The following is a 14,919-nucleotide window of genomic DNA, read 5'->3' on the forward strand; positions in this document are numbered from 1 at the left end:
AGGATGGGCAGGCGACGGCGACGGGAGATCATGTATATGGAGCATCGAGGTCACGTCGAGCCATCAAGTGTGAGAAGCCTCCCTCCCGCCCCGTCACCCCCCTCCCCTGTTATGAGAGAAAGGCAAGCCACTCCGCGCGCGCCCAGGCCAGCAACCACCACCCGCAGTCATCCAGGCACGGCGGCGGGAGGCCCGGTCTGCTCGCGGCCACATGGGGAAACACAGCAAAAAAAGGGGATAAAGACGTGGGCACGCGGTTTGGGCATATGGCCGCAATTGGGTCAAGGTGTACTCTGAAGAAAGGGCTCTGAGTCCGGTCGTGGCTGAGAGGGGGGGGGAGTGCGGCGGGCTTCGACCGGGGTGTGAGAGAGTGTGGTGGCCCGCCCTTGGTGGTGACCGAACGTCGTCCTAGGACGGGAGCCCTCCTCCGCAGGCCAACGGCAAAAAGAGACAACGGTTTGCGGTGCTCGGTATGCTTCGCTGCCCGCTTGTCGCTGCAAGTCAGCAGAGCCATGTCTGCGCGGGCTGCTAATTATTCCTTGGGCCGGCGGCGAGGCTCTGAGGCGAAGGAGGCCCGGCTCGGTGGCAGTGTGGCACGAGGCTGAACTTGGGGGCCATGCTCACACACACGGCTCGCGCGGACACGCCGTCACACGCCAGTAATAGGTACCAAGTCGCCATGTAGGCAGGCCGCCAACTGATGTCTGGCAGCGGGAGGCAGCCGTCGACGACAACGGGCTGTTCAGTTCAGTGCAGTCCTAGGTATGTCGCAGCCGTGCCCGCTGCCTCTGCTCCAGCGCGACATGTCGGGAGCGCAGACCGGCCGCCATGGCCTCTCTCCAAGTCTCCTCCTCGCAGCAGGTAGGTGGTTTGGCAGCTCAGCTCAGCTCACGACGAACGCATCGCACACCTACCTTCCTTGGATTCCGCTCGGACGGCGCGGGCGCTCTCTGCAAGGGCGACGCAGGGACGGTGCGGCTTTGGCGGCGCGCGAACGGGAACGGTCGATGCGCTGGCAAGGTCCCAGAGATTTCCGAGTGGACGGCCCGCGCAGGATGGACGGCTCGCGTTTGCTGGGGACGGTGATGAATGGGCTGCGCGGCAGGGGGGGGGGGGGGGGGGGGGGGGGGGGAGGTGATGCGCGTCTGGTGGTTCGCCCGTGTGGCCAGGCGACCTCTCCATCTGTCCCCCTTCGCTTCCGGCTGGGAGGGTCAGTTGATGACGACGGCCTTTGGGGGCGTGTGGCTGACGGTCTCGGTGTCCGCACTGTGTCATTAGGGCAATGGTCTCGGTATTGGAGGGTGACCGAGTTTCCACCGCAGGTGATGCGTGCGGCAGCCACAGGGCTATGGGCGGACAGTGTGAGAAACGCCGCAACTGTCGGCATTGCACTGGACGACGCCTGCCTGAGCGCCACAACCGCCCCGGCTGCCTTGCATACGAGGAGTCGCAGGTTGGCTTGCAGCGATCCAACATCTGGCCGCTTTCATGCTCCTTCGTGTTGCAAAAACGTGGCGGATCTCGACAGACGCAAGCCTCGCTGCAGGTTATGAAGTATTTTTTTTTTTGTTCGATGCGAGCGGACTCGATTGGCACGGGCATGTAGTAGACCTTTCGAGGCTTGTCCCCAGGGCCTCTTACAAGATACGGCAGCTCAGGCCAGTCCTTCTTTGTAAGTCGGCTCCGTGCCGTTGACCACTAGGTTTGCATGTGCAGTCAAAGACAATGGTCCGCCTGGTGCAGCAATATTCTTTGTCGATAATCCGACTGCATTTGGTATCATGAAACGTCAAAGACGAAATGTGCGTGCCCCCGAGCACCAAAGGCGAGGTCCACCAACGGCACTCGCATCAAGCAACACCGGTCCCTTACCTTGTTACGAGCTCCTCCTCTTCTTTTCTTTCCTGCCATCGCCGCATCCGACCTCACATCAGACCTTTCCCACCGGCGCCTCATCCCGTCCAACAGACAGCCCTCGCCCCGGCGGGATCGAGTAGCCCGTGTACAGGTACAGGCACAGGGCAGCATACTCCATCAGCAGGCCCATAAAGGCAAACACGACGGCCGAGCCGTACACGGGGTTCCACTTGGTCGCGTTGTCGCTCTGGTACACGACCTCGAGGATGCCGTACACGGTGCGCACCATGATGAAGGGGCTCGCGAGGAGCGCGCCGCAGAGGACCTGTAGCGGAGGGCATCAGTGTCAGTCGTCGCAGGCTCAGCGACTCCGTCATCTTTCGTGAAGTCGTTTCATCAGCTCACCTTTTGACTGCTCTCGAGGAACCCGGACCGCCGCCGCCAAAAGTAGACTTGCATGGCCGTGAGCACGACCAGCTCGACGGCAAAGACAATGTATCCCGCGAGGGTCAGGCCGTGGCCGACGCTGCGCAGGTCCGCCGACGTCTGCGAACCCAGGCCGCCGCCCGCGCCGAGGAGGCCCGCGGCGATGACAAAGGTGGCGCGGAGCATGCCACCGATGCGGTTCGAGTGCGGGCTGTGGCTGTAGTTGTCCATGAGGCTGTCGCAGATGTTAGCATGCTCTGCAAGCGCTATAGTCCTGGGGCAACCGGTACACGTACATGACGCGTGTTAGACCCAGGTCGGCGACGATGAGCGGGATGACGCCGACATTGAGGAGGATGATTGCCGCGATGATGAGACCGATGCTCTCGGGGTTCTTTTCGAGGGCAATGATGACGGGCCCGCCGGCGAGTCGCACTGCCAAGGGCGTCTGTTAGTCGGCATATCTCGTCGTAGGCTCTTCGGCGGAACACGTACTCAGCGAAAAGGGTATAAGTGGCCACCAGGCCATGCGCGGGCGGATTCTGCCGTTGCGCTTCATGAGGTATATGGCGAGCGGCACCATGGGCGCATAGAAGACGGTCTGGGCGATGCCCAGGCTCGTGTGGGGGTCGAGCATCTTGAGTCGTGGGCCGCTTGATGTTTCTGTCTATCCGGGGGTGTGATGTCGAGTCGGCGTGCGCTGTCCTTCCAGGTTGGACAGCAGGACAGAGCAAGTGCGTCGCAGCGCAAGCTGTCAAGCTTGAGGTGGGCTTGAATACGGAGAGTGTTCTGTGTCTCTTTCGCCTTTGCCTCTCCTCCGGCGCAACACAACAGACCAGCTCGCGATATATATAATCTCCTCGACCGTCCTCCACCGTTCCCCCGTGCTGACCTGGCTGCCGCTGCCGTGAAGCCGTGCCGGGCGAATCACGCTGCGCGGCTCTCGCAGCATCGTGCCCAAACAGGACCAGCGCCGCCGCTCCGGCACATCGCCAGGGCTAGCTGGAGCCTGCCGCCCTGGAAGCCGCCCTGGAAACCGCCCCGGTGCCCCGTCCACTTCCAGCTCCTGCCACCTCTCTTGGCGTCTCTGCCGCGCGCCGGGGCTAAACCGCTTCGGACATGATGCTGCGAGAAAGACACCTGCCCGCAGCACGCGGGGCACACGCACACACATTCTGTGGCACCGGTGATCTGCGATTTCGCGGTGCGGTGCTGCCCTGGCCCGCCCGCGCGAGTCGCTCCCATTCGCAGGATCTGGCTTCGAATCGCCCGATTGGGGACCATGCCACGAGATGAAGCTTAGCGACCGTCGTGATACGTCTCACTGTCCCATCTACGGCCACACCCGCTCGTCACAAAGGAGTCTAACCTCTCGGGCGCGCCGAGATAGACATGGCTTGAGATCATTGCCTGGTGCTCGCTCCCAGCCTTACAAGGCACACACACATGCCCTTCTCCATCTGGGGAGTTGGAAGACGCCCATTTGCCGCGTCGAGGGCGGGAGCGTGGCTCAGGCGCGCGGCGTGGCGCGGCCACGATGCTGTGTCCGGCACGGCGTGCCGAAAATGCAAGGCAATGCGAGGACGGAGCACCGCTTCTGGAAGCGATTGAGACGTAGCTACATATCAGTCTGGTGCGTCTCGCGGAATAATTCCTCGTTCGCGACGCCGACCTGGCTTGTTGTTGCCTCGCGATACGATAGGCTTCTCGCTACCCTACAACTTGGACATCGTGGCGACGACACCATGCATCTCGTCTCGGCCATGGCTGCAAATTTACCAGCGAAGAAGGCACGCGTAGATGTGTTGTCGCTTACGCGTCCGACACGCATGCGTGGCTGTCCACGAGATGCAGAGAAATTCAGCCGAAATCAATACAGTACTCGCACCCGAGCACGCAAAAGTGATGAACCCAAGGTGTGGTGCGGTGTTCGGTGACCTTTGGCGAGGCCCTCACCTCGCAGGCATCTTCGAAAATCGTCAACACGCGACTCCAAAAAGAAGAGGACAAGACCACACAAAATACACCCAAAGAGCATTTTATCCACCTAGAAAACCATCGGAGACAACTTCCCATGTCCTCTTTGACACACTGCAACAAAAAACACGGAGCAAAAAAGTACAAAAAAATCGTTAGCAACACCTGGTCTCGATCCAGGGGCCTACGGGTTATGAGCCCGTCGCTCTTCCGCTGAGCTATGTTGCTGAACACTTGGAAGGAGCCGCTTTTTCTCGAAGTGGCTCTTGTTGGAAAACAGTCGACCAAATGTGCTATAAGAAGGGCTGGCTGGTGGCCGGCATCGGGTTGAAGGGGCGCGGGCGCGCGTGAGTCACATATTGTTCCTTGACCCATACTGTGGTGGGGGACGCGGCTCGATTTTTTTTTTCGTGCTGGCCCTTGGTGCGCCGCCGGCCGCCGTGGCGGCCGGGCTCAACTCTGTCTGTGGGCCGGGCGCATCTCCTTTGAAACACGTCCCTTGCCTGTAGTGTGAGCTACGGTTATCCTCATCGTTGAATCTCATGCTCGTGCACTCGTTGGATATTCGTCAGGCTTCGCAATGAGCCGTGAGGTCCAATAATTATCTGGTATCTTCTGTTGTACATGTTGGTTGCCCAAACGCCATAACTTCGTCGCTTCGTGTCTCCCATAAACTTTGTACCAATCCGCCCGTGGGTCTCAATATACATCGCCTCAAAACAAAGAGCCGCTCGCATCGCACCTCGTCTCAAATGCACATCATCGTCTAGCCCAGCTCCCACGACTCGCCCCAAATCTCATTCAAATTCAGCCCCAGCAGCTCCAGGCTAGGGTCCAGGTTGAACGGCTGCGTCTGGTCCCCACCCAGGATCCACGGAGCCGCGCCCGATGCCGGGTCCACGGGCACCGCTGACATGGCCGGGTTGAACGTGAATGGCGTCACAGACTGCGGGAGAGCGTTAGATCCACTGTCAAGGCGGCGCATCGCACTGGTAGTGGTTACCTTTGCCCTGTCAGGCACGTCCATGCCCGGGTTCGGACCCAGGCCTGGCGCAGACATTGCCGCCGCGCCGCTGAGCGGCGTGTTCGGTCCCTGCCCAGACGAGATGGGCGGCTCCTGGTTCGCGAGGAGGCGGTAGTGCAGGTTGACGAACCGCTCCGCCGACGTCGACTTGGCCACCTCGGGCGTCTTGGTCCCCAGATGCGCCTCGAGCAGTCCGAGCGCCGAGCACATGATGGAGTAGCCCCACGGCTCGTTGTTGCCGCAGCGGAGCAGCCGGTCTTCCTTCATGGCGATGCACTTCTCGATGAGCTTGAGCGTGTGGTGCGAGTTGATCATGATCATGTTGGTCGACCCCCGGGGCTGCAGCATCGTCACGCTGCACAGGTTGATGGCCGTCGTCAGCGCGTCCTCACGCAGGAAGTTGAGCGACCGGATGCCCTGCTCATACAGCTTGTCGTGCAGGAGCACAATGTCCCGGGCGGCGTTGTAGTAGATAATCTCCGAGTACTGGTACTTTGAGTTTTGCTTGCGCAGCTTGAGGTACGGCTGGTGCAGCGGGATGATGTACTGCCGCAGCTGCACGTGCAGGAGGGTGTAGGCGATGAGCGGGTTCTTCTTGCTCTTGGTGTTGTCTGTGTTCATGTCCCACGACGGAAGGGCGTCAATCTCTTGGGTGAGGTCATTGGTATATCGGATGACTTGGTCATAGTCAATATCCGACAGTGGCCCTGTCAGCAGTCGGCTCAGCTCCAGACGAAGCATGAGGCTCTGTCGCGCGAGATTCTGAAAAGAGCTGAAGGTGTACTCCTTCTGCGGCTTCGAAGGCGGCAGCGTGGCCGTGTCTTCGTCAAAGTCCTCGTCATCCAGGTTCCGCGGGGGATTGGTGTCGTAATGCAGCTGGCTCAGCAGAGTGGGCAAGCCGTGGTCGAATGAAGCCTGCATGTCAAACTCCTGAACCGTCGTCCAGATCCTCCGTCGCATCTCTTGGTTGTAGACGCTAATCTTGCCAGCCATGTGGCTGGGTTCACGGTGCAGGCCCACCGAGATGCCGTCCTGGATCAACGCGCCGGCGCCGGTCCAGAAGCGCTTCTTCTTGATGGTGTTGACGCGCTTGCCCAGGTACAGCAGACACGCAATCTGGAAGTGAATGAGCTTGCGGTGCTTCTGGCTCTGCCGCGAGAGCCACGTGTCGCAGGCGTTGATCCACTTCTCCGCCATGTGTCTGGCGTTGGACATCATGCCAATGAACTTGAGCGACTCATGTGTGTGCACGCAGCTGGCAACGGCCATCATGGAGAGAATGAGAGCGGTGAAGGCGGCGTAGCGCTGCTTGCTGTCGGGCTTCCAGAAATCGGCATACTCCTTGCGGAATGTGGGAATGTGCACGATGCGGTGCACCTGCTCAAACTGGTCCAAGTAGACGTTGATCAGGGCGTCCGTCTCCTCCTTGGTGGGGAGCAGCGCGATGAGCTCGGCGTCGGGCTGCTCAAAGATGATCTCGCGCTCCTCCTTGCGGCGGTTGCGGTCCTTGCGGTCGTGCAGGATGACGGGCCGCAGCCACTCGTCTGCCGTCTCTCTCATGAAGGGGCAGAGGCCAGTGAGCTCAACAAAGGCCATGCTCGCGTTGTGCGGGCCAAAGTAGCGGGTGCGAAAGCCCTTTCCGCGGAAGAAGCGCAGCTCACCCTTTTCGCCGCTCATGTTGCTGGCGTCAATGCACTCCTGGACCTCGGGGCGGGGCCCGGAGTCGGCGTCGAGGGCGTCATCCTTCTGGGTGGAGGGAGAGTTGGTGCCGGCGATGGTGCTGCCGTCAAAGGAAGCGGCGCCGGCGCCGGCGCCCGGGCGGGCGAGCAGGTTCTTGAGCTGGGTGATCTCGAGCTCGAGCCTCCGGATGCGGTCATGGTCCTCACGGGCGGTGAAGCCGGCGGCGGCGTCGGCGCCGATGCCGAACCTCCGGGAGTCGAGCTGGGCAAAGGGCGGGGGCACGCCGGACGAGGCGTTGACGACCTCGCCGTTGCGGGCCTCGTAGCTGCACCGGTCCGGGGTGCCGCTTTTGATGCAGCGCTCGCAGGGGAAGCCACGGTCGCACGAGAGCTTGCGGCGGCGGCACTCGAGGCAGCTCAGGCGGACGCGCTGGCGCTTGCGGGCGGGCGGTTGGTCGGAGTCGCCTGAGCCCCCCGTCTGAGGGCCGGCGCCTGCGTCGGACTCCGGGCTCTCGCTGCGCTCCTCAGTGTCAGGCATCGTTGGTGAGGTTGCCGTGCGGTGGTCGTCGGAGTTACGACGTTTGTTTCCAAGGATGAGGCGCGGCTCAATCGAGGTGAGGGGGCCGGGCCAGTTGTAAAGGGATTCTTTATCAATCTGATCTGATAAGAATGGGTGCAGATTTTGCGCCTGCGGGCTTTCCATGGCAAACGCCGAGCGGAGTTACGAGCGCGGCCACGCCACGCCCTGTCCAACGGCGGGAGGCGGATGACTCAGCGTGGTGGTGCTTCGGAGCTCCGAGCGTCGGGGGCCGGGCCGGAGAGCGCGCGATGCTCGTTTGGGAAACAATATGAACGACGAATCGCCCGTATTACTGTACCTGGTGCTCTCTGCTGCAGCAGACCATTCGGGCAGTCCAGCGAGTAATGCTGTGCGACCGAACAAGAGACGCTCCACTAGTGAGCGAGAAAACGGTAAGACGACGTACGTGGTGGCCAAAGAAAGAAAATGAAGGCTCAACGGGCCGGCACGCACGCGAGCAGGACGGCCGGCCGTTTAATACCCAAACAACGAACACGCGGCCCACGCCCGCGGGCGTGCGTCTCCGCCGTCAACGGGCGACTTGAGGCGTTTCTGGCCAAACCCGGCATCTGATAAACCTGGCGCCCGCAACTTTCACGCACTCGCATCGCACTTGTACTGTACGTACCTCAGCTAGCCCCGGCCATCGGGCGGACTTTGCGGGCCCCCGAATAGGCAATCCCCAGCGAGCCCCATGAACATGACGAATGCTGGCCCTGGACTTTTTGTCCTCCCGTTACCTCATTCAAACGATGGAAGCCAGTCAGTCGTCCAGGGCCCAGCCCATCCATCCCTGGAACCATATTCCCTCGGCCTGCCCTCCACACAGGCTCCAGCCGCCTCTGATCCACGTTTTGTCTCCTGCTCGTCCCAAGTGCCGCCAACAAGCCAAAGTGGTGCCATTCGGAAGCGGCGGCTCCCTGCCGAGCTTCGGCAAGCAAGTGCGATTTAAGTCTTCACGATCTCTCTCATAATTTGCGCCTCCGTTCGTGAGATCGACTCAATGCTGCGTGCCTTGTCGCGGTGGTGACGCCCGCGCCCTGGACAACGACCCCACCGCTGTTCTCTCTCTTGCCTCCCACCATCATCATCAAGGTCGCGCCATGCCAGTGCTGCGCGGATCCGCGACGCCTAGCGCTGCGCGGTCTACGCAAAGTGCCCGGCAAACTTGCCTCCGTCTCGCTCTGGTACTCATACATTGCAGTCCTGTTCTCGAAAAAAAGGGGGCGACATGGCAAACGTTGACTCACCGCTGGCGGGTCCCACGGGGGGCTGGGCGGATGGGCGCTGCCGAACAGGGCCCGATTGGGTCCTGCGGCGGCCAGGGGCGGCCAGTCAGGGCGCCATTGCACCCGCCAAACGCCGATTTCTGGTGTGGGTGGTAAGACCGGTGCGTCAAACGACCCGCAGCCGACTTGGGCACGGGTCGAATTGCCGGGGCTCGCGGGTGGGCTGGCACGAAGCAGCCACCGCGCGCCGGGTGTCGCGATGTCCTGCTCCCCCGCTGATTGATAAGGAACGGCGTCCCACCCGGGTCCCGAAACGGAAACCCTGGCGCCGCTCGCGGGTCCGGTCTCGCACCCTGCCACTTGGAAAGTCCCCGGCCTGCGCTCTGCACAGCCCGCTGGCGAGGCCAAGGTGCCAAGTGGTAGTGGTACTAGTATTAATGTCCAGGATTCTGCGCTGGTTCTGTTGCATCCTTCATGATGAATGTTTCATCGGTGTAGGCGAGCCATGGAAGCGGGCCTTTTGCTTCCTGGAGGGAGGGCTCACTGCAGAACGTGTCTGTCCTCTCATTGCGAAAAGCCGCCCACCAAGCCAGCTCTTCTGTGAATGCGTTCCATTCGTGTCAAAGTATTCTATGTACTGAAAGTTCATCGTTCTTCTCGACATGTCTCGACGACGCCTCACCATCCGGCTACGAGTATAGCGCACCACTGCTCAGCTTGGCAAGGAGCTTGTGCCTCTCGGTGGACCAAACGCCATGCCACCAAGCACGATCCGGCAGCACACCGAGGGCCACCTCGAGATCCACGACTCTGTGGTGAATGCCATTTCGTCGACACATAGGGTCCACTGCTCGCGAGCTTAATGTCGCCGTCCAGCAGGGCTAGCGACGCCATCCGAAACCCTCGATCCCGGGTGCCAAGGCATGGTCCGCTAGCAATGGTAGTTTGTAGTACCAGGACCCGGCACCTTACTTTGTCGGCCAAGGGCCAAAAAGTCATTCGCGCAGTCTCATTTTGCGTTGTGGCCTCGCCCCCACACGCCCATGGACGCCCCCCTGCACGTCAATCGCCGCTATTGAGTCTCTCGGCTGGTCCATCCGTTATCAATCAGTGCCATCGCGGCCCTGTCACGAGCCAACGGGCCGGCGGCGTCTGGTGGTGTGGGCCGCCCACGCGAAGGGAAGGGGGGAACAATTGAGGGAACGTGAGTTGCGCCCTGTCTCGCTCGGCTGCTGCCAAGCTTGGATGGGGGTGGGTGTCCTCGTATGTGCCTCGATTTCCAAGTGGACAGGTGGCAAGGAGAATGGCTCTGGCGGAGTTACAGTCCATGTCATCGTCGTGAATTGACACGTGCAGGTCGAGCGAGATGGAAGCTCCCAGGTCGAAGCCTATATGCTCGCATTTGCACGCTGCGGCACAGCAAGCTCGCCTGGGCTGCTGGGCAGGCAGGACTCAGGTCGGGTCGGTCCCCTGAATTGCCCCGCCGGTGCGGCCACGGGTCCTCCGCGGGTCCCTCCACCACCGACGCACCTCTCCTCACCGTCCCCACCCTCGTCCCTGGCCTCGGTCCATCAGGCCGCACGAGGCACCTTGCCGTACCTTTACCTGGCCTGACTGCCTGAGGTTTTGTGGGTTGGGCCGAATCGCCAGCATCCCAACGATTCGCATCCGTCGCCTGGTAGCTTGCACCGCACCGCCAGCCCAAGACTACCGCCGCCACCACCCGGTACCACAGCACCTGACAGACAGCTTCAAGCTCGCGTCACATCCGCCGTCGAGATGGCCACTACCACCTCCCCCTCCGCCGCGGCAGCCGCCGCCGTCGCCGCCGCCGATGAGGAGCGCCGCAGCCGCATCATCGCGCACATGAACCGCTCGCACACGCGCGAGCTCGGACACTACATCCGCCACTGGGCCGGCGCCTCCCCGCGCGAGGCCTCCGCCGCCGCCGCCCCCTCCATCCGGGACCTCACCCTGCAGGGCATGCGCATCCGCACCGCCTCCGGCCGCGACTACGCCGTGCCCTTTGACCCGCCGCTTGACTCGTGGGCCGACGCCAAGGCCCGCATCATCGACATGGACACCGTCGCCCGCCGCGCCCTCGGCATCAGCGACATCTATGTCACCGAGTACCTGGCCCCTCGCGGCTTCGACGCCATCATCTTTGGCGCCGTCGTCTTCTACTTTGGCTCCTTCCTCGCCCTGCCCTGGCTGCTCCCCGGCACCGCCGCCTGGAACTTCCTCGATGCCTACTTCCCTGGCGGCGCCGACATGTTCCGCTGGCTCAGCCGCGTCCTCTTGCTGCCCGTCGTCGGCATTCACCTCACCGAGAGCGCCATCTTCGACAGGAAGCTGCGCCGACACGGCGTCGACCGTGGCAGCGGCCTGTGGTGGGCTTGGGTCTCGAGCTGCTTCTTCGAGGGCGTCTGCGCCTTTCGCCGACTCAACGGCCTCGTCGCCCGCAAGCAGGCCCAAAAGGAAGGGAAAAAGGAGTGAAGCGGGTTGGACGTCGCGACCTTGATCGCATGGGCTTAATCGCACAAGCATGATCGCATAAGCTTGACCACCGCATGAGACCTGATCGCATGTTCCTGATCGCCATCATCATTTAAGCGAGCGCTGCCCTGACCATGACTCCAGCCAAATAGACTGTCACCCAGGCCTGATTAGATAGGGGATGCCCTGAATCTAGACTTCATTTTCATCACAAAAGGGCCTCTTGCAATCAAACGTAGACTTGCCGCGGGTGTGTATTTATGCGCTTTTTGAAGCACAAGCCTCCGCGACTCGAAATAACGGTCCCGGTTACGGCAGGGCAGGCTATGCAGATCCTCCGCAGATTGCCCAAAACGGCCAATGGACGAACCCTCTGGTGGCATGCATGTTGGGTCGACCTTGTTATTGTAGCCATCTGCCGCGGCCTTTCGCGTTTCAATCCTTCGGCATATCAATTCGTCATTCCTCATAGTGCCCGTCGTACGTGCCCTGCATGGCCTGCGTGCTCACCCACTCCTCCGTTGCCAGGCCCCGCAGGAATCTCATCTCGAGGTCGTCTGGATCCTTGTGCCAGTCGCACGCAAAGTCACACTCGGGCACTGCCGCTTCGCCAAAGTACTTGCAGATCGCCGCGTGCCGACATGAGTCTGTGTTCTCACAATACAGCGCCAGCGAGTGGAGGCTTCGCAGCCGCGCCTCCTGGTTCGACCCGTCCTTGGAATCGCCGCGGATCATGCGCGTCACCCGCTCCAGGTCCTCGCGGCTGTAGTATAGGAAGCAGTAGCTGGCGTTGCCATCTCGCCCTGCCCTGCCGGCCTCCTGGTAATATCCCTCAAACGACTTTGGTATGCGCCAGTGCACAACGAACCGTACGTTGTTCTTGTCGATGCCCATGCCGAACGCCGTCGTAGCCACGATGATATCGTAACCAGGCTCGTTGTTGATCCAGCGGGCAAGCGTCTCCTGTTTGACTTCCTGCGGCAGTTTTGCATGAAATGGACGTGCCCCGACCCCTTCGTCGCGCAGTGCGGCCGACAGTGACTCGCACTCGTCTCGGGATATCGTGTAGATGATGCCGGGCACGCTTTCCGCCCTCTCACCCACCTGCGTCAGCTCTGCCCGCCGGGCTTCAGCTCGCCGCCGCTCATACACGCCGCGTATCCAACGCAGGAAATCCGATAGCCTATTGTCGTCCTCATCCCTGGTGTACCGTATCTCTAGATGGAGGTTGCCGCGCTGTGGGCTCATGAGAAATGTCTTTGTGCGCTCAGGCGTTGCGTCCAGGCGCAGCGTGCTTAGCACATCCTGGCGGACCTGTGGGTTTGCGGTCGCCGTAAGGCACATAATGGGAACATCAGGGAAGGTCTCTCTGAACCACGACAGCCGCTTAAAGTCTTTGCGGAAGTCATGGCCCCATTCCGAAATACAGTGAGCCTCGTCAATAGCGATTCTAGCAAGTTCTTTCTGGGTGTGGACCAGCTTGAGGCGCTCGCGGAACCGAGAGCCGGAGCACAGCTCAGGCGTCACGTACAAGAGACGAGTCCTTGGGTGCCCCGTCTCGAGGTCACGATGGATTCGGTTCCTTTCAGCATACGACGTGTTGCTGTTGAGAGAGCTCGCGTCGATGCCTGACGCGCGCAAGGCCGCCACTTGGTTTATCTAATGACTAGCTGTCAGTCCGATCCAAGAGACACAAGCCAGGCTCGTGCCACCCACCATGAGACTTAGTAAAGGCGACACAACGATGGTGACTATAGCTGTCAGCCCCTGGACTCTCCGAGGAGACCCCGGAAAGGATGTCACTTGCTGCCCTGGTCTATGACTGCTGGAAGCTGAAAGCAAAGGCTTTTCCCGAAGGAGGTCGCCGCCTGCACGTAAACGTCGTGGCCATCGAGCGCCGCCTCGATAATCTCTCGTTGATGTGGGCTTGCGAGAACAGAGTGTAAGCCACCTACACGGCTGTCTGTGGAGGGCCGGAACAGGACTAACCGGAACGCATCTTTCTGAAACTGTCTCCGAAGGGTGAAGCCGATGTCTGTGCACGAGTTTGTCCTTTGCAGAGCCGGCATCATGCAAGGGCCTCGGCCGTGGGGCGGATCGCGGCGAGGCTGTTGTGTCGACGCGTCGAGGTCCACAACTTACTTACACGACGCCTCCGCGCCGCCGATGGCCAAGAAAACGTCACATGCAGTGCGTCTCCTTTTTCTTCGACGGAGGCCGCGACGTGATGCCGGTAGTAGCGAGCGGCTCCCAGGACCTCGTATTTCGTGGCGAGGCGTTGGGCGAGGAATCAGACGTGCTTGATCCTGGTTGGTGTCTGGCGGTGCGCTGACAGCCAATCCAGGCCGATATGAGCTGTGATGGTGACGCCCTCCGGTGGCACGGCAGCGGAGAGAGAGACGCTCGAGGACTGGCAGGCGAGGGCGGAACGCTCATGCGGCTGGGGGACGACGTCGAGCACGGAGGTCCCCTTGCCAGGAGGAGAGCAGCGGCGTTTGTTGTTTCCTTTTTGTTTCGGTTTCAATGGTGGCCGGCGAGCAGCACCTCGTGAGCCGGAGAAAAAAAAGAAGCACACAGAACTGGAGGCGGGGTGTGGAGGGAGCTGGGCGTGCCTTGCATGGCAGCCTGTCGCTGGCGCAGATAAGGGGGGCCCTTCCCGCCTGCAGCGCCCAATCCGTGAGCGGCACCCCACCTACCTGACCTGACCTGGGCTGTGATGGGGGCCCCGGTGGGTGTCTGGCTGCCAGGCACCCTGATGAGCGCTGGGGGGCAGCGGCTGGGGCGCAGCGACGCACCAGCCAGCACCCAAAGCGCCCCCCAGCCAGTGGTGTGGAGCGAGCCTGACTTGGATCAATTGGTGTTCTGGTGGCGTGCAACGCGGCTCTCTGCGCACTGTGTGAACGGGCCCCCGCCGGCTGGGATCGCTGCCTGCGCTGGTGACTGCAGCAGCTAGCGATTGCTGTGCGCACTCAAAGCAAAAAAAAAAAGTGGCCCATCCTGACACTGTGTACAGGTGGTGGCCAGCCACCTCGCCTTCGGCTGCGGCTCCAGGTCGCGCTACCGCCCCTTTCTCACCACCAGCCATGCAGCCGTGGTTTTAGGGGGTTTCGCGTGAGCACCTCACATGCAGTCTCTGGAACCTCTTCTCCCTTAGTCCTTCCCGCCCACCGGTCCTCTCAACCAACTCTGGGGAGCAGCATTCTGCATACCCGACCAAGCCGCCGCCGGCATCCAACATTGACCCCAAACTCGTCTTTGCGATTTCGCTGTTGCCGCCCAATCGCCTGTCCGCTGCGCATCAACGGCTGTGATTCGACACTTGGGCGGTCCTTCGCCCATCGGCGCGCCGCCTCGTACCATCGCGGCCCCATCACGACCCGGAACGACCTGCGCCAGCAGCCAGACAAGCTGCCTCCCAACCACAATGCCATCTCGTGCTGCGTCCGCCAATCCGTCGCAGCCCCGATCGGTTTAAACGTCCCCGGACTCGTGCCCCTTGGCTTGAGACTCGAGGAACCAGCCTTAGCGGGACAGAGGGGTCTCTGAAACACATCCTGCCAAACCCGACCGAACCTCCGCTTCGATCAACACCCAGCGAGCCTTCTTTCCTTCTCGATCACATCGCGTGTGCGAAGCTCGCACACGGTCATC

General features: G+C 61.5%; 3 protein-coding genes and 1 non-coding gene across 4 annotated transcripts; 1 reads left to right on the plus strand and 3 right to left on the minus strand.

Annotated features, from left to right (window-relative positions):
* Positions 1–1,930: 1,930 nt before the first annotated feature.
* PLICBS_008297 (uncharacterized protein) lies at positions 1,931–2,920 on the minus strand (the record flags this gene model as incomplete). Its single annotated transcript, XM_018324193.1, has 4 exons — positions 1,931–2,182; positions 2,263–2,518; positions 2,580–2,718; positions 2,779–2,920. The coding sequence occupies 4 exons, from the start codon at positions 2,918–2,920 to the stop codon at positions 1,931–1,933; spliced, it is 789 nt and encodes a 262-aa protein (XP_018177372.1).
* A 1,496-nt stretch (positions 2,921–4,416) lies between these two features.
* Positions 4,417–4,488, minus strand: PLICBS_008298. The gene has a single exon. It is a non-coding gene; the product is annotated as a tRNA-Met (tRNA).
* A 538-nt stretch (positions 4,489–5,026) lies between these two features.
* Positions 5,027–7,501, minus strand: PLICBS_008299 (uncharacterized protein; the record flags this gene model as incomplete). Its single annotated transcript, XM_065601363.1, has 1 exon — positions 5,027–7,501. The coding sequence occupies one exon, from the start codon at positions 7,499–7,501 to the stop codon at positions 5,027–5,029; it is 2,475 nt and encodes an 824-aa protein (XP_065457435.1).
* A 3,050-nt stretch (positions 7,502–10,551) lies between these two features.
* PLICBS_008300 (uncharacterized protein) lies at positions 10,552–11,268 on the plus strand (the record flags this gene model as incomplete). Its single annotated transcript, XM_018324191.1, has 1 exon — positions 10,552–11,268. The coding sequence occupies one exon, from the start codon at positions 10,552–10,554 to the stop codon at positions 11,266–11,268; it is 717 nt and encodes a 238-aa protein (XP_018177370.1).
* Positions 11,269–14,919: the final 3,651 nt, after the last annotated feature.

The sequence above is a fragment of the Purpureocillium lilacinum genome (genome assembly GCF_023168085.1).
Source record: "Purpureocillium lilacinum CBS 284.36 DNA, scaffold_6, whole genome shotgun sequence".
Lineage (NCBI taxonomy): Eukaryota > Fungi > Ascomycota > Sordariomycetes > Hypocreales > Ophiocordycipitaceae > Purpureocillium > Purpureocillium lilacinum.